Source organism: Mobula hypostoma, chromosome 23, assembly GCF_963921235.1.
Source record: "Mobula hypostoma chromosome 23, sMobHyp1.1, whole genome shotgun sequence".
NCBI lineage: Eukaryota > Metazoa > Chordata > Chondrichthyes > Myliobatiformes > Myliobatidae > Mobula > Mobula hypostoma.
In genome coordinates this window covers 7,073,200-7,092,982 of record NC_086119.1, presented here as the reverse complement: position 1 = coordinate 7,092,982, position 19,783 = coordinate 7,073,200, and the positions used below count along the sequence as shown (strand labels likewise).

Sequence of the window (19,783 nt, the reverse complement as noted above, 5' to 3'; positions counted from 1 at the left end):
AACTTCGATTTTTTTTTCCCCCTCAATGTTTGCTCTGTTTTGGATTTGTTCTCATAGGCTCTGCAGATCTCCAGCAAATGTTTCCCACACCTCCATCCTTGGAGCAACATGGTCCAGGCTACTCTCCAATGAATATTAACTGTAAAGAGTTTGGAGGCTTAGATAACACTCCAGGAATGACTCTAGATGGCCATCATTTTACTACAAGCTTGAATCATTTCAAGGTTGAAGTAGAGGAGGGCATGGGTAGCCCAAAACCTTCAGAGATCAAGGTAACAAAGTTAAAAATAGTTTCTTTATAACTATTTTGAAAAGAATATCAGAGGTTTATAAAATCAATTTAATGGATTAAACTGATTATATAGACTGTAATGGTATCTACTTCTATGCTCAAAAACATCTTAATACCATGGCAACCAGATATTAATTGACGTTATTATAGGAAGCCATCCCAGGAGTCTCCTTGGGTGGAGATGAAACAAAAGGCTGTTTTCTGCATTTGATCTGGCATTATTACTAGTGTATAATCCAAAACCTGGATTAAAGTTCTCTTTCCTGTTTTTCTTCCTTAGGATTTTTCCTATGTCTATTGCCCTGAGAAGTGCCAAGGTTATGTGGGTTGTACTATGTTTGCACCATTGAAAATTTTACCAAGCCAGTGTATGCCGCCTGTTAAACTGCTAGAGGAGTGTATCTATCGTCCATCATGGACAGTTGGCAAGCTAGACCTGCTCCCTCCTGTTGCTCCCATGCCGTACATCCGGGACATGTAAGTTTAAATTGCGCTGTTGGTTAATCAGGTTCAGACAATTGCAAAACTGCATTCAAACAGGAAATCGTTATTTTCAATGGATCAGAAGAGAATTAATGATAGGTTTTAAATAGAGCTACTTCCAATGACTGCTGTGTCACTGAAAGGGAAGTCATAAATTAAAATTCCTCTAAAAGGGTTAAGAACATGAAATGCTTAAACGTTGGAAGTAGAAATGATTGTAGGGTTTTAGTTGATAATTATTTGATGAAGAAGAGGGTAGAGAGTAATGCTGAAAGTAGGAGTCATTTTAGTGTTAGCAAGTTGTTACATTGATTGTTGTCTAATTGGCTTCTCTCCAGGCATCTGTTGTCATTGTTATTTGAGTGCAAAGTTGCAGTGGGCCAGTATATTATTCCCTGTTCTGGAAATGTACAGTATTTTGTCTTGCACTTTGTCAACTCTCTTGATTTTAAGGTTAATGAATCTATTCTTCGTTTCTTGTCTGTCATTGGGATTAAAAATATACTCTCACTTTTTAATCTGATTAAAGTGCAAGAAGGTACTGTTGCTTCTGTCTACTGATTCTTCATGTATCTGGTGCTTATAAGAGGCTTGGAGTTGTTTACTGTCCACTTTGTGGTGTCTTTAGATGAACAATACAGGTGAATTAATCTTGCATAGTTGAAATTGTTTTTAACCTCTCTAGATTTTTGCTTTCATTGTCTTGTTGAAAATCTCTGCACTTAGTATCTACTATCATGGAACCGTGGAACAGTGGCATTGGAATGCACAATACTTAGCCCCATCATAGCCACAAAAAGAAGTTAATCCCACTGAGAATTTGGATCTGTAACTAGCAGAGTGGGTTGAACTTGTTAACCATGTTGTGTAAAGGTAAATGCTATGTATCACACAGCTTTTAGTTAGGGCCTCTTGGTTTATCATTGGAGTACAAGCAATAATCATTGTAGATTCAGCTGGAGAAAACAGTGCCACAGTTTGTTTGTGAAACTATATCTTAAAGGAAATGGTATAATTTATAATCAGTCCATCTGCTGCAGTATTTTCTTGATGGATGAGTGTTGACTTGGTGAAAATTCTATGTTTACAGACTAAGAAAACAAAAGCATTTTGTCTGTCTTGTTCTTTACATTGAATGTGTGTATATTTCAGAACTTGAATGCATTTTTGATTTGGGTTTAACTAATAATCTGCTCTGTTTTGTAGAAACATTCCCAGTGTTGGTAGTGGTATGGATCAGGATTACATTCAGACTTGCACGCCACAAATGCATACCCCATTTGGAGTGACGAATAGTGCTCCTCCCAGTAATAGTGGTGCTGGTGTTCTTCCATCACCTGCCACTCCACGCATCTCTGCCCCTACTCCCAGAACACCAAGGACGCCACGCACTCCTCGTGGTTGTGGGGGCCCAGCCAGTGTCCAAGGCTCGGTGAAATACGAGAACTCTGATTTGTATTCGCCTGCCTCTACGCCTTCAACGTGTCGCCCGTTAAACTCAGTAGAACCTGCAACAGTGCAATCCATCCCGGAGGCACACAGCCTTTATGTAAATTTGATTTTATCTGATTCCATTATGAATTTCTTTAAAGACTGTAGCTTCGACAGTTGCTGCATCTGTGTCTGCAACATGAACATCAAAGGAGCCGATGTTGGCTTATACATCCCAGACCCAACCAAAGAATCTCAGATCTCCTGTACGTGCGGATTTAGTGCTGTCATGAACCGAAGGTTTGGAAACAATGCTGGGCTCTTTTTGGAGGATGAAGTGGATATCATTGGGCGAAACACGGATTGCAGCAGTGAGGTTGAGAAACGATTAGAGGACCTCAGGAATGTTTCTCTTGAACAAGGAGAAGGAAGCCCCAAGGAGCCTCTGAAAGTGCCTGATGAGTTAATATTGCTACTTCAGGACCAGTGCACTAATCCCTTCTCCCCGCTGAGATCGGTGGATCCTTCAGTAGTGGCAAAATTGCGGACAGTGGGATCACCAGTACGCGTGGAGGATAAAGATTATCACAGGGAATGTTATACGGCTTTGGAGCAGGGATATCAATTCATGGAAAATATGTCAGGAGGAAAGCTCGATGAAACACTTATGAAAAACTCTTGTTTGCATCTATGGTCAAGAAGAAATGGTGAGTTGTTCTGAATTTGATGGGTAGCAGCAGAGTTCATCAGTTTTTTGGAGTAGATTGTATTTTTTCTAATTAATGATAGAATCATACAGCACGGAAACAGGCCCTTTAGCCCATCTAGTCCATACTATCTATCTACCCTGCACTGGGACCATAGCTCCCCATACTTCTCTCATCCATGTACCTATCCAGACTTCTCTTAAATGTTGTAAGCTACCACATCTAATACTAGCTCATTCCACACTTGCACCACCCCAAGTGATGTTGTTTCTCAGGTTCCCCTTATAAATATTTCACCTTTCACTCTAAATCTCTAGTTCTGGCGTTACTCAACTTTGGGAGATAAAGCCTGCTTATATTACTCTATTTATACCTTTCATAATTTTGTATACCTCCATAAGATCTCCACTTACTCACCAGGGAATAAAGTCCTCACCTTTACATTTTAGAGATACAACATGATAACAGGTCCTTCCAACCCAACGAGCCCATGCTGCCCAATTAACATACTAACCTGTGTGTCTTTGAAGTGTGGGAGGAAACTGGAGCACAAGGAGGAAACCCAAGCAGCGGGAAATGAACCCAGTTCACTGGTGCTGTAATAATGTTAGGTTAATTGCTGTGCTACTGTGTTGCCCCTATTCAACCTCTCCCAATAACTCTGGTCCTCAAGTTCTAGTCCGTTTGTTATGTGTCATGTCATATGGTGTGGATGATCAGGTCTTTCCATGACCTTGATTGTTCTTAGCAATTTTTTCTACAGAAGTGGTTAGCCATTATCAGTACTCTTCAGAAATTGTCTGCTCAGTGTCAATGGTCAAAATAATCAGGGCTTGTGATATACACCAGCTGCTCATGTGATTATCCACCACCTGCTGGCATGCCTTCATGTGACCCTGATCTTTGGGGAGCTAAGCAGGTGCTACACATTGCCCAAGGGTGACCTGCGGGCTAATGGAGGGAAGGAGTGCCTTACATCTCCTTTGGTAGAGACGCATCTCCACCTCACCACCCAAAGTCCTGGTAACATCCTTGTAAATTTTCTCTGAACTCTTTCTAGCTTATTGATGTCTTTCCTGTAGATAGGTGACAGAAGACTGCATACAATATTCCAAATTTGGCAATTCCAACGTCTTGTACAGCTGTAAGATAACAACCCAATTCCTGTAATCAGTGCTTTGATTTATGAAGGCGAATGTGCCAAAAACATTATGACTCTACCTGTGACACCATTTTCAAGTAATTATGGATCTGTATTCCCAGATCCCTCTGTTCTACTGCACTCCTCAGTGCTCTACTGCTCACCATATAAGACCTACCCTGGATGGTTCTCCCAAAGTGCAACAAGACATACTTGTCTGCATTAAATTCCATCTGCCATTTTTCAGCCCATTCTTCCAGCTGGTCCAGGTCATGCTGTAAGTTTTGATAGTCTTCCTCAGTGTCCACTGTGCCCTTAATGCAAATTTTCTGATCCAGTTTATTACATTATCATTTGAATTATTAATATAAATGATAGGGACCCAGCGCAGATCCCTCTGAGCTACCACTAGTCACAGGTCATCAGTCAGAGAGATTGTGTTGGACTTTTTTTTTAGTTATAATGAATAATTTTGCACTAACTGCTTGCTCAGAATGCTTCAGATACTCACTGATAGTATCGTGTTTGGATATTTGTTGCTAAATTTCAATTGTAACTTTGCAAAAGTGATCTAGATAAAAGATTGACTGGTTTTTAAAATTTTACAGAAATAATATGAACAAATTATTTGGCAATTGATCCTGTGGTTCTCTGTAATGGAAAAGAATTGACAAATGTTCAACTGTTATAGATAGAAGATTGGTGTCTGAAAATGATTTACTTGAGAGATACCAAAACATGCTCAAAAATGTAGCTTATGATTTTAAAAAATATTTAGAAATTTATGTTATGCTATAGAATCAATAAGCATTTTTATTTTGTTCGTTCTTTATTTCCCCCAACTTAAACATGGTGCTCTGGTCATGCCATATTTGTTGTTCAATTCTGCTATTTTCTCTAATATTTTCATAATTCTGTGCTTTTTTTTACAAAAATAAGATGGAGATAATTTTAATTAACCACCTACTTTGGTATGGAAATAGTTTTCATATGTATTTGTTTTAAGGATTGCTGCCTTTGTTGATGTGTGTTGTATCATAACATTATTGTATCATAATTACACAGCATGGAAAGAGGCTCTTGGGCCCAGCTCATCCATGCCGACCAAGATGCCTGTCTTAAGCTAGTCCCATTTGCCTTTGTTTGGCCTAAATGCATGTCTAAATATTTCTTTTCCATGTACCTGTCCAAATATCTTTTAAAATTTTTTAATTGTACTTCCACCATATGCCCATGTATGTGCAAAACTTGTCCTTCAGATTGCCTTGAAATCTTTCCCTTCTCATTTTAAACCCATGCAGTCTAGTTTCAGACTCCTCTATCCGGTGAAGAGATTCTATCTAATCTATCTCTCCCTTTTATGATTTTATAAACCTCTGCAGGGCCACCCCTCGGCTTCTTTCGTCCAAGCAAAATGCACTCAGTTCAGTCTCTTCTCGATAACGCATGCTCTTCACTCTAGGCAAGAGCTTAGTATTTTTTTCCTGCACCTTTTTTTTAGTTTTATTACATCCTTCTTGTGGCTTGGCAACCAGAACTGTGTACAATATTTCAACTGTTTTCCAACCAACAATTTCTGTCACTAACATAATGCCCCAACTCTTGTATTCAAGGCCTCCACACTGTTACCCCACTCCATCCCAATCTCTTTTCTATTAGCAACTGATATCCACTCTTTTGTTATCTTTGGGCCATTTTTGTGTTGGTTTGGCATCGTTGTGACATGTATTACAAAAGAGAGAGAAAACCTGATTAATATATTGCTTTTTATATTCTTTGAATGCCTCAAAACTACTTTTCATAAGACCATAAGACAGAGGAGCATAATTAGGCAACTTAGCCCATCGAGTCTGCTCCGCCGTTTCTTCATGGTTCTCAGTCCATTCTCTTGCCTTCTGCCTGTAACCGTTGATGCCCTGACTAATCAACTACCTATCAACCTCTGCTTTAAATATACCCAATGACTTGGCCTCCACAGTTGTCTGTGGCAATGAATTCCACTCATTCACCACCCTCTGGCTAAAGAAATTCCTCTACATCTCTGTTCTAAAGGGACTCCTATTCTAAGGCTGTGCCCTCTGGTCCTAGACACCCACATCATTAGAAATATCCTCTCCAAGTCCACTCTATCTGAACCTTTCAATATTTGATGGGCTTCAATAAGATCCCTCCCCTCACTCCTCTAAACTCCAGTGAATAGAGGCCCAGAGCCCTTAAGTGCACTGCATATGTTAACCCTTGCATTTCTGGAATCATTTTTGTGAAATGTAGATATTTCGGTATGCAAGCACAGTTGCTTATTTTGCTTCTAAGCTATTTCAAATGGCATTAGCTAAAGTAACCAGGTCAAATGGTAAGGTTTGACTAGCCCACTTTTACACAGAAAATGCAAAAGCAGCATTTCCCTGTTAAAACCTTCACTTCAGTTTTGGAAGTCACTGAATTATGCTCTTCAATAGTGATTTAATATTTTAGAAGTGGGTAAGAACCTGTGCCACATTCTCTGTCAATCTGTTGGTGCTCCAATGCCAACTGATAATCATTTCCTGACCATTGCTAGCTGCTTGAGTGAATGCAAGATTATATAATATGAAATACTTCTATTTTTAACCCAGATTGTTTTTTTGTTCATTGCACATATTGAATGTTATGGGATTCTTGAAAATGCTATTAAGAATGAACACTTAGAGTCTGTATTCATCTGTTTAATTAAATGGAATGTTGATCCACATTAAAATAAGCAGTTTAATGTCTGATTAAAATGGCATAAGCTATGCTTAGTGTTTGCTTGTTAATATGCACAATATATTTTAACGTAAATGGAAACTACATTTTTTCCTGAAATTTTGAGTTCCTATTCCTGAAGGTAAAATTTGTTCTCTTTTTTTCCTCCAGCTGTGGATGTCAGCATGCTGTGTTCACAAGATCTTCTGCGCCTGCTTCTCTCTCTTCAACCTGTTCTGCAGGATGCCATTCAGAAGAAACGAGCAGTCAGGTCATGGGAGAGCATTCAGCATGTCCAAGGACCACTCACTTGGCAACAGTTCCACAAGCTGGCTGGTCGGGGATCTTATGGTAAAATAACTGCTACTTTAGTTTGCTGCCATTGGATACAGTGTATTTGCCAATATATTAATATAGTTATAAAAGCAGTTTTAATCTCCACTTTAATCTCTATAAATCTCTGTAACCTCATGTAAGTTCATCATGAAGTCATGATTACTAATACCAGGCTATGCAAATAGGATAACTATTAATTTTGCAACATCTTAAAGTGATTTACAGGGGCATTTTCATCCAGAATTGGCCATGGTGATATTCAGGGAGATGGCCAAATGCTTTGGTCAATGAGATTGATTTTAAAGTATCTTAGAGGAGGAAAAAGATATAGCATAATTTTGGGGAGACCTCCAAAATTTAGAGCCTTGGCAGGTGAAAGTGTGGCATCGTGCTTAAATAATTAATTTAAGGGTGATCAAAAAATCAGAATTTAAGCATTTTGGGGCTGAAGTAGTCTTAGGCAGTCATTGGGATTTGTGACCCACGATGACTTACTTCCACTCTGTGTTGTGGTTCTAAGGTTACAGATAAAATCATTGTGGAACCTTAAATTGTACCACAGGTGGGCCAGAATATGTCTAGTGTGTTGATGGTTTGTATTGTGGTGTACTCCTCCTGTTGTTAATCCTGAGCTCCTGGTGCATAGATTTGAGGATCCCAATGCCATCCTAAATACTCCTTTGAGCTGTAAAGGACCATGGATTCTCGGTCAATGGGGAGGTTGAGTTTATTTGAAAGAGGCTCTAAGCTCTCCAACTGGAAACTCCTTCCCGTGACAGAGTTTGGAATAGAGTGCTTGTTTTGGGAGACTTGTTAGGCAGCTGAATGACGTGTTTGCCCAGAAGAACTGACTGAGGAAGATCAGTGCTGGGAATGTTAGCTGGGAGAGCGATACTGCTTTGTCTTTTTCCAACAGATTTGAAGGATTTTATATAGGAGGCATTGGTGCCATCTTTCCAGTGCATTGAAATGGCTGCTGTATGTAGTCCAGAAGGTCAAGGATTACCTGCTGCCCAATAATCCATGTGATTTGTCCTAGGTTTGAGTTCTAGGTCTGGAGACATTCTCTCAATTGACCTGTGGCTGTACTGACCTATTGAAGGCAATGTGACTTTCATTGTTGATGTCTGCCCTTTCTGAGATGTGACACCTGAGCCTGGGAGTGTTGGACAATGGGGCTAGAAGGCCAGTGATGTTGTGGGGATGGAACTGGACTCTCTGATGGTGGTGTCTGAAAAGAGGATGCTGCCCAAGTTGCATGCCATAGGAAGTCATTCCTGCCTGTGGCTGTCAAACTTTACAACTCCTCCCTTGGAAGGTCAGACACCCTGAGCCAATAAGCTGGTCATGAACTTATTTCCTGGCGTAATTTACATAATTACATATTACTATTTAACTATTTATGGTTTTATTACTATTTAATTATTTATGGTGCAACTGTAACGAAAACCAATTTTCCCCGGGATCAATAAAGTATGACTACTATGACTAGATTGGTTGTGGACCTTTGTCCTGAGGATATTGTATGTAATGGACATCCTAAAAAGTACTTCTGTTAACAGGTGGAGCAGATTAGTGTGGATGAGTGTGGCTGAGGGACGTGAAAACATGAGCATTTTAAAATCCATTTTATTCATAACCAGTTGTAGGTTAGCATGCACAGACCTGATGGATATTTGTCAAGATAGTCAGCAAAATGTTGTATGATACCGAAAAAAAGAGTGGCAAACCAAGAAAATAGTAGGACTGTCAATTCTTGAACTAAAATGTGCATGACAAAAGTTCCTGCAGCATATGTGCTGAAGTGTTGTTCCTTGTTACCCTAGTCTGATATAAGTTTGGGTAAGTGGCTGTGGAATGGAATTCTTGCTAAGTACTAACAACCATGTTGTTACTTTATCATCTTGGAACAAGTTTCTGATCTGCCTATTTTATACACACAATAGAGAGAGAGGGGGAAGAGAGGGAGGGGGAAGAGAGAGGGACGGGGATGGGGAGAGAGATTGATAGATCTTTGGTCTGTGATGATCTAACATGATTTGGTGAGTTCTCCCTGTTCTCCCTTCACCCAAACTTTTCAAATTTATTTATAGGATGTAGCTGCAGGCAAATTCAAATTAAATTTGCTTTTGTGGGATAGTAATAATGGTTAGCTGTTTTCTTAAATTGCTCTAGCAAATTAGAACGATCCACCCTATGATCCATGTCCTCGGTAAATACAGATGCAAAATACTCATTTAGGACCTCACCCACATTCTCCAACCTCAAGTACATGAACCGTCCTCCATCCTTCAGTGATCCTACCTGTTCCTCTGTTAACCTCTCGCTCTTGACATTTGTATAAAATGCTTTGGGATTCTCTTTAATCCTACATGGCAAGGATTTTCCACAGCTCCTCCAGGCTCTCCTAATTCTCTCCTTGAGTTCTTTGCTGGCTTATTTATAATCCACAAGAAGTTCTGTTTATTTTAGCTTCCTAAACAGCAGAAAGAAAACTATAGACCTGTTGGCCTGACATCAGTGGTTGGGAAGTTGTTGGAATCGATTGTTAGGGATGAAATTACGGAGCATCGTTACCCGAAAGGAAAATCCTACCTGACTAACCTACTACAATTTTTTGAGCAAATTACAGGCAGGGTAGACAAAGGAGATGCAGTAGATGTGGTGTATTTGGATTTTCAGAAGGCGTTTGACAAGGTGCCATGTGTGAGGGTGTCATGCAGCTGAAAGGATAGTCTAGTTCTCTGCCTTGTGAGTATTGTTCAGACTCGGATTGGTTGTGCTAACCTGGCTAATACTGATGAAGGCTAAAGTCAGAAACTTGCTCCTGAAAGTATGAAATGAAAGTTGTTTACTTTATTAAAATGATTGTTTAAAGTATTGAATTGTTATTGCTATGAGTTTCCGAACAGTGCAACTCTGTGTTACGTAGAGGGTTGATACTCAATGGATTTTGTACAAAGAGAATCTGTGTTTGTGGTGTATCTAAGGGTGCTCAAAAGCACTTTACAGCCAGTGAATTGTTTTGTAATTAGAAAGTTGGTGCGTATCAGGGCCCCAGAAGTAACAATAAAATAGCAAACAGTTAATCATCTGCAATAAAAAGACAATCAGTTTGTGGTGAGCTCATCCACTCCCTTTAACAGTGCCATTAGATTTTTGAAAAATGGTAACCCTAAGTTTAGAGACGGCTTTGTTCAGCATCCTTTTGACTTGGAAGTGTCAACATAGATTGAGTTTAAAAACTCTGGTGGGATTTGAACCCGCACCACCTGATTTGTACAAGAGTGCCAAGCTTGAAACTAAGTACCTTAAATGCTGATCCCATGAAGAGAGTAATCTCAGTGGTCCTTTTCCTTAGAGTAGTTTTGACAATGTTGTGATCTCAGTGCTTCAGAATGAGATGTTTTAGGATAACATTTTACATAAGCAGTTGCGGTAATTCTCTAATTATTTGGAAACAGCAGAGTAACTGACCATATTGTGTTTGAAAGTAAATAGGCAAGAAGCCAAAATAATTGCCCACTCATCACATGGTAATGATTCCAAGATTCTTTTATGTTTGAAAAATGCCTTATTCACATTCCAGCAGCAGAGCATTCTGCATATTGTTTAAGGTGGGTTTGGAGTAGTATACACATACCATTAGTATTTCGTGTGGAGGAATGACATTGATGTAGATTAGCTAGACCAACAAGTCTATTTTCCTGTTGTGATTTTATGTCTGGTTTGACAGTGGAGACTTAAAGGGATATTGTCTACCAGACCTGTGGTTATAAAGATGCAGGTACACCATACAATTATCAGCCATTACGTGATAGGGGTAAAGCAGAAGGGTAAAAAGGACTGATAATTTGAGCATTTGGGTCTTAACTAATAGCCTCTTTCATCAACACAGGTACTGATGAGTCCCCGGAGCCGCTTCCCATCCCAACATTTATGTTAGGTTATGAATGCGACTTTCTGGTGTTGTCTCCATTTGCATTGCCATATTGGGAGAAGCTTCTCCTTGAGCCCTACGGATCACAGAGGGATATTGGGTATGTGGTGGTATGTCCGGAAAATGAAGCCCTTTTAAATGGAGCAAGGAATTTCTTTCGTGATCTCAGTGCAGTCTACGAGGTAAGTCATCATTTATGTATATGAGCTTAAATATTTAAAAGGTAAATTCCTTTTGCCACCTTATGTTGACAAAATGATGGTTTGAATAAAATCACAATGCAAAACTATTGTTGAGAATTTCAACAAAATTTTTTTTTGCTTGAACTTTAGTCCTGTAGACTTGGACAGCACAGGCCTATCTCAAAGTTGCTTCCTGATGGCATCATGAAAGTGGGGACCAAAGCAGCTTTGAAAATTGCAGAACAGCCGGTAACTGACTGGTTCTCTCAGCATTGTATGAACACCAACAGTGAAGCTTATTCCAAACTGAAACTTTACGCTGAAGTATGCAGACATGATCTAGGTGAGTACTTGTGATCACTGTAAGCTAGCATGATATAATTCCTTGTCACATAGTTATCTTGAGTGCCTATGTCATGTCTATTATAGTAATTGATTTCTAATACTAAAGCAGACAACATATTGAACATTGCAATTTCTTTGCAAATGAGACAGATTGCACAGTTAACCGACTGTACATTTGCTGTTTTATATAGAAAAACATTAGAACCCTGGTTTCATTCTTTTTACTAGCATGTGCTATTTGTGAAGTCTTGGAAATATGTTAACATAAGATACTATATGCTAGAAGTCTACAAAAAACGTTAACATTTCTGGTGAAGGGCATTTATCAAAAGACCTGGATCACAAAGTTAACTAGAGCACTATATGTCCAAGATGTATCTACTTCCAGAAGTTTTTATTTTTACACTAAGAATTGTTCTGATCAATATTTGAGATAGTTTAAATAAATGTTATTTTGTGCATTTTATAAGAAACTTACAGCCGTGCTCAGTGTTTTAAAATATATATTTTCTCCTTGTTTCAGGCCCATATCTTGCCGGTCAAACACTGGACAGTTCCTTGTTATCACAACCTAATCCAGTTTCCCCACCCAGTCGGTCCACTACTTCTCAGACTCCATTACAGTGTTCTGCTGGGGCTGCATCTGCTGCAGCCTCCAACTCCACTCCTGTACTGGCCAGTACTTTAACAAACACTGCTGTAGCCTCCACGGTTGCTGCTGCCACTTCGAGCGTGCCCCTGGCCAATTCATCATCAGCTGTCAAACAGTCTTCCTCCTTTTCATCATTTGCACATTTGAACAACTCCTCTAGCGCTGTGACTGCGCAGGGATCAGCCACCCAGAATGGACAACTACCCCAGCAGAATACTGGAACATCCAATGATGCAACAACAGGTGGTACAGGGCAGCAGCATCAGGATCCTCCAGAGAGGTGAGCGAGTTGGCATTTTAAAATATTCTGATTTGTGAATATTTTGCACGTGAATGAACTGAACCTTGCACGTCTGCAGTCCATTTCATGTGCAAATATAGATGATGTTGTTTGGATGCAAAGCAGATTATAACAAAGTTGTTTCTTTCTTGATCTATAAAATTCCAAGTTACACCATTTTTATGTACAAAATGGTGCATGGGATCTGACAGGCTCCCTCACCCATAAATGTTAAATAAATGTGTTCTTCTGCAGATCTAGAAAATAATTCAAATTTTTAGTACCAGGGCATAGTGGGCAAGGCCAGCATTTATCATCCATACCTAATTGCCCTTAAGAAGACACTTTCATATTGCTATTGGGTCACGAATTCTACAATTTAGACCCAGCAACAATATTGGAAGATAAATTTCCAAGTCAGGATGGTATGCAACTATAACAGACATCCTTGCAATTCATGGAATTACCATTGTAAAGGCTCCAATTTTTAGTGTGCAGGGAATAACCACTGACTAAAAGTGCAACTGAATCATAATACTGTGGATATGAGAGCAGGACATAAGCTGGGTATCCTTCAATGACTGTTTCTAAAAGTGACCACAAATTGTTGTTTCACTAGTGGCAAGACAAAAATCAGAAATGTAATGAAATATAGAGTTGTTCTCAGTACTGCAGATGTGGCCTAAACATGCGTTGGTAATATAATTTTTCTTGCATTTTTTGATAGGAACAAGCAGGAACAGCAGTAATAGGAAAGTTTCTTTTGTTTTTGTGTATGCAGTTTCTATAATTTGGATTCCTCTTGTACCAAAGTAGTTGTCTATTATCACAAATCCAGGAGAATATATACAATCCATTGGAATCTGAAAACCATTGGAGCTGGGGCCTGAAATATTTACAAATGCTCTAACTTGAGCAATTTATATGTCATTATATCTGCCTGTTTGGTTCAATTATCCCAGGGTGTTATGTAGCCTTGGTTTTAAAGAGATATGTCAGATAAACATCACAACAGTAGTCCAGACTTTTTGACAGCAATGAAATCTATTAAGATGGGAGTGAATCAGAAGAAGCATTACTAATGCTGTCTTCATCGTACAGATGTGTCACAGAAATTACTTGTCTGTTTTTTTGGCTTCCGTTGATAGCCGCCCAAAATACAGGGATATTGTCAAGTCCTGAGAGTAATGTGTCTTTAATGTAATTGGTGAACCACTGTGAATAACAGATTACTGGATTCCTATCAAAGAAATAGAAAATTGATTCACTCTTCATATCTTCATCGAACCATTGCATGTTCTTTTTTGCCGCAGAGCCCCCTTTGACTTACTGATTCAAATTCATGTTTTGTATTTCTTTTTGGGCAGAGTACAGATGGGTTGTTTTCTTTTCCTGCTGGAAATAAGATTGCTCTCTTCACCTCTCGGTAAAATTGAATGCTTGTATTTACTAATTATTAATGTCTTTCGGTGGAGCTTGCCTTAGTTTTGTTAAAAAGAAATGTCAAGAACAATTAAATATTTTCTGTGTGCCATGGAGAGAAAACTAATAGGAGCTGCAAACACTACTTGCTTGCAATTCTGAATTATAGAATAATAGAGCTGGCGGTATGTTTTCGTATGTCCATGACAGAGAATGTACTTTGGGCTGGCCAGTCAAGGAGATGAACCAATGAAAATGGAATAATTATTTTACTTTCAGAAGGAATAAGTTATTTTCCAGGTATCAGTGATACCAGTTTGCATATGGCCAAGGAGTAAAAACAATTGGCTTTCCTTATGTTTCCTTGCTACATAGAAGTAGGCCATTCTGCCCATAGCATATACTGGCTCTCAGAGTATGCAGATTGTCCTATCTGTCACTGCTTCCCTGTGTTATCTGTTTTCTCTCAGCTACCCATTGATACCCTTCTGACACTCACCTACACCATGGGCAGTTAATAGTAACCAATTAACTGATCAGCAAGCACACCTTTGGGATGCACAGGGGAGACTTGCAGGATCATATGGAGAAGTTGAAGACTCCATTCATGCACCATTCACAGTTGGGATCAAGTCACTAGATCTGTGTGTCATTGTTGACAAATGCACAATTATGCCACCCTTGTATTCATACTGAGACGCCTTGGTTCATAATATGCAGCTATATGCTGACTTTTGATTCTTTTTGTTTGTATTGCAGCACCATGGAAAGGGATAAAATTGGAGTCCCAACAGAGGGGGAATCACATGCTGTCACTTATCCACCATCTATTGTTGTATACATTGTGGATCCTTTTACATATAATACAGATGATGAAAGTTCGTCACCTTCAAATGTTTGGACACTTGGGCTGTTGCGCTGCTACTTGGAGATGATCCATTTCTTGCCCCAGCACATCAAAAATGCAATATCTGTGCAGGTGGGTACAGGTTTTTAAGATAAGAAAGTGACTATAGAAGAGAAACTGGTTCCTTTAATATTGTTGCAAGATTGCTTTAGCATTCGAAGAATAGCTCTCCTTCATGCCCAAAATCTTTATGCATTGACCTCTGTAGGAACCCACATAATGCATTTGAAGGTGTTTGTTTCGTGTGTTAGTGTGGTGGATAATTATTTGTAATTTGAAGATTATCTGATATTAGGGTGCTTTAAAACAATCACATTGGAGCATTAGATACACTTGAAGGTAAAATTTGAAGGATTTTATGGTGATTCATCATAGAATGAAGTTGTTTATAAATATTTTCTATTACCCACCTGGCTTTATCTAGAATGTCTGGAGTGAGGGGTATCCTTTTTTTCCCAGATCCAGGTGCCTTGCAGCAGTAATTTAATTGTGAAGGCCTTCTGAAAGTCCAAGTATACCAAATCCCCTGCTGTTTCCCCCTTATCCTTTTTGTTAGGATCTGAGTCTAACAAATTTGTCAAGCGTGACCTTTTTTTTCATAGACTCTGTCCAGTCCTATTGTTTTCTAAAGGCCAGTTTCATAATAAGTGCTTTCTGGTAGTCCCAGCTACAGAGGAATTCTGATAGTCCACTATTTGATTGTGTGGAATTCCTGCCTGCTTGGTGTCTGGCTCCCTTTGGACTTACTGAGGCCCTTGTTTCCATTGTTCTCTTTGAGCTTACCCAGTCCATTGGAAGAGTTATTATAAGGCCGTAAGATCTAGGAGCAGAATCAGGCCATTTGTCCCATCAAGTCTGCACTGCCAGTCCATCGTGGCTGATTTATTATCCCTCTCAACTCCATTCTCCTGCCTCCTTGTACATTAGCCCTTTCACTCCTGGGATCATTCTCATGGACCTCCTCTGGACTTTTTTTCAATGCCAACACATCCTTTCTGAGATAAAGGGCCCCTAAACTGCTCACAATACTCCAAGTGCGGCCTGAACAATGACTTATAAAGCCTCAGCATTACATCCTTGTTTTTGTACTGTGGTCCTCTTGAAATGAATGCTAGCATTACATTTGCCTTCCTTACTACTGACTCAACCTGTAAGTTAACTTTTAGGGCAGGAATTCCCAACCTGAGTCTACAGACCCCTTGCTTAATGGTATTGCCCCACGGCATTAAAAAGATTGGGGACTGCCGCTTTAGGGAATCCTATGCAAGGACTTCCAAGTCCCTCTGCAACTCTGAAATAGCCCATACCTTTAATCTTTCGTCAAAGTGCATGATCATGCACTTCCCTGCATTATATTCCATCTGCCACTTCTTTGCCCCTTTCCCCAGTCTTCTGCAGACACCCTGCTTCCTCAGCACTACCGGCCCATCCATCTATCTTCATATCATCTGCAAACTTGGCCACAAAGCTGTCAATTCCTTCATACAAATCATTGATATACAACGTGAAAAGAAGCAGCCCCAACACCGACCCCAGCGGCATAGCACTTGTCACCAGCAGCTAACCAGAAAAGGGCCCCTTTATTCCCACCCTTTACCTCCTGCCAGTTCCCCAATCTTTGATCCATTTAAGTTTATTATCTTCAAAGGTTCATTTTATTGTCAAAAGTATGCATGTACGATACAACTCTGATACTTGTCTACTCCAGATAGCTATTAAATATAGAAAGACCCATGGGTGCTGATGAAAGAAAATTCATCAGCCACCCCCTCCCCTCCCCCCACCAGCACGAGAAAGAAAAGAAACAAAGCCGACAGACCCCACAATAGCCCCCTCTCCGCAGCAAAAAAAAACAGCGTAATTAACGATCGCTACCCCCTACACACAATAATCCCAGATTCTTGATACTCTCACTCGCAGAAAAAAAACAGCAGCAGTAGCACCAAACCCCCAACTAGACACACACACGCACCACCCATCTGCCAACCGGCTACAGAAAGAAAACACTGAAAAGCAGAAGGAAACCAATATAGAATATAGTCAAATAATCACATAAACGTCAGAATATGGGAAACGTCTTTTTGGCTGCATACAAGGATAACAGCTGCACGAACTCAGTCCTTCCATAAAGAGTGACCACCGACCTGGGTCCAAACGCTGCCGATCTGGGTTGAATGCGCCAACCCTGGTCCGAACACCACCAATCCAGCTGCTGGCTCTCTTCCACATTCATCTGGATTCTTCAGTTTTCCTCCCTACTTTGAGATGGAGTTGCTCATGACGCTGTGCTTCGTCTGTGGTATTTTCCACGAGTCAGCTTGTGTATCTTTCCTGTAATACCTCAAGCTCTTATTTTGTTAAGCAGCTTCAAGTGCAGCACCTTGTCAAAGGCTGCCTGAAAATCCAAATAAACAATATGTACTGACTCTCCTTTGTCTGTCCTGTCTGTTATATCCTCAAAGATTCCAACAGATTTGTCAGGCAAGATTTCCCCTTGCTGGCTTTGATCTATTTTATCATGTTCCTCCAAGTACCCCAAAACCTCATCCTTATTAATAGACTCCAATATCTTCCCAACCACTGAAGTCAGACTAACTGGTGTATAATTTCCTTTCCTCTACCTCCCTCCCTTCTTGAAGAGTGGATAGACATTTGCAATTTTCCAGTCCTCCAGAACCCATTCAAAATCAAGTGATTCTTGGAAGATCATTACTAATGCCTCCACAGTCTCTTCAGCTACCTCTTTTAAAACCCTGGGGTTTACACCATCTGGTCCAAGTGACTTATCTACCTTCAGACTTCTCAGCTTCCCAAGCACTTTCTCTTTAGTACAGGTTTCCCCCGCCATCCGAAGGTAGAGCGTTTCTATGAAACGGTTCGTAAGCTGGAATGTTGTAAAGCGAAGAAGCAGTTACCATTTATTTATATGGGAGAATTTTGTGAGTGTTTGCAGACCCAAAAATAACCTACCAAATCATGCCAAATAACACATAAAACCTAAAATAACAGTAACATATAGTAAAAGCAGGAATGATATGATAAATACACAGCCTATATTAAGTAGAAGTACTTTTCCACAGTCATTGCCGGCACTGTTCTCGGTAGCGAAAATCTCACGCAGGCGCTCTCGGTAGAAAATCTCACGCAAGCGCTGTTGGCAAAAACACTCCCTCCAGTAACCTTTAAGCAATGAAGCTGCCAAATCATACCAAATAACGCATAAAAATACACAACCTATATAAAGTAGAAATAATGTATGTACAGTGTAGTATCACTTACGGGAATCAGGAAGACAGCTTGCCGAGCACACTGATGATGGTGTGTTAGACTGAGTCGTCAGAGTTTGGGTGGTGCAGTGGCCCCCACTCTCCGGGCTGCCGACCGATACTGATCCGCGAAGCATGCAGGGGTCCAGCGGTGGCCGGGAGGCACACAGCACATCTTTTAAGAAAAAAGCCGAAATAAACAAGCTAATTAATTAGGTGCCGCCCGGCACGTGGATGTTGGCCCAGATTAGAGGCGACGCAATCGTACACCCTTGACTTGGAGCCTTCTTTCACAAATGATATGCGATGTTCTGTGCAGCATGGGGCAGGAGATAAGTTGTGCTGCAGTACTGTCTGCTCAACTGCTTCTGTTACAACTTTGAGAACATTGTTATGTCTCCAAGTGTACATGCCACTGGAAAGATTGACTCTGCATGCACTCAAAATATGTTGAATTGTTCCCTTCTCGCCACGATCAGCACACCTGTCTGTCTTATCTTCATACCAGGTGCTGAGGTTGGCAGATGTTGGGAGCAGGTCGTATGCTGCTCTGCATAGAAAAGAAATGCGGAGCAGTTCCATCTGCCACAAAACATTCCATGATAGATGTCGTTGTTCAGTACTTTCCCACCAGGTCCAAGCCCCTTGTTTGGCCAGGCCAGCTGTTTTAGCTAACCCCTTCTCCTCTTTTACCTCTCGTATTTCTTGCATTACAAGCTCATGGCACTCCTTACCTGTAGAAGGTGACCACCACTTGTGGGTTGTCCATCCAAGTCCCTGGCGGCCTTGCTGGGTAGCCCCAACTGTCTCCTTGTGCTTCAATCTAGACTCTGCCTCATCAACTCCTACGTGGGCTGACCACTTCCTGCCTGATCTCACATCCGGCTGGGTGTTCTTGATGACAGGGTCTTTTGAGTCTTGAAGCATCAAGAATGATCTTACCTTGGCTACCTTGACCTCTTCAACGAGGGATTGCACTGGGATAGTAAGCTTTGTCTGGCTACTGTGGATTGCAGCATTGGTGAGGCTGCTCAGTACTCCAAGCCACTTCTTCACATATTTGTTGATCTTCCATTCCATTGCCTCAACATGGGACATTGCCACTTAATAGACAGTTAGTGGCCACATTATCCGTGGCATCAGTCTGTACTGCAAGCACCACAACTTCAACTTGCCAGGCAAGCCACACTTGTCGACAGACATCAGACCTCTGCTGATCTGTTCTCCTGCCTCTTGAATCCTCTTGTGTCTCTCAGCTCCTCTGTGTACCATCGCCTGAGGCTTTTAACTGGTTGGTCCTGAATGGATGGAATCTCCTCTCCGCAAAGGGTGAAATGGAAGTCAACCAGCTTTCCTCTCCTAAAAACAAGGCTCCTTGATTTCTTGGTCTTGAACTTCATTCTTCCCCAATCCATTAGCTCCTTGAGTCTAGATAGTAACTTTCCACTGCCTCTGTGCTAGGACCTAAAAGGGTGAGATCGTCCATGAATGCTCGTATTGGTGGTAATTCCTCTCCGCCATCAAGTGCGACACCTGGTCCCACTGATTCTGCAGCCCTCGCAATGACATCCATGGCTAACACAAAAAGGACGGGTGAAATCGCACATCCCATTGGAATTCCAGCATCCAAGCTCTGCCACCTAGTTGTAAGCTGCTGAGTGGAAAACCTCATCTG

General features: G+C 40.6%; 1 protein-coding gene across 2 annotated transcripts in view; it reads left to right on the top strand.

Moving 5' to 3' along the window:
- The window catches only part of med13a (mediator complex subunit 13a), a 184,177-nt gene that overhangs the window by 122,911 nt on the left and 41,483 nt on the right, over positions 1-19,783 (top strand). For both annotated transcript variants that reach the window (XM_063031090.1, XM_063031089.1), the window contains exons 15-22: positions 58-272; positions 573-769; positions 1,982-2,913; positions 6,950-7,129; positions 11,013-11,236; positions 11,387-11,579; positions 12,105-12,513; positions 14,695-14,914. In XM_063031090.1, coding sequence (XP_062887160.1) covers positions 58-272; positions 573-769; positions 1,982-2,913; positions 6,950-7,129; positions 11,013-11,236; positions 11,387-11,579; positions 12,105-12,513; positions 14,695-14,914 — 2,570 coding nt within the window. The remainder of the gene's footprint in view (positions 1-57; positions 273-572; positions 770-1,981; positions 2,914-6,949; positions 7,130-11,012; positions 11,237-11,386; positions 11,580-12,104; positions 12,514-14,694; positions 14,915-19,783) is intronic.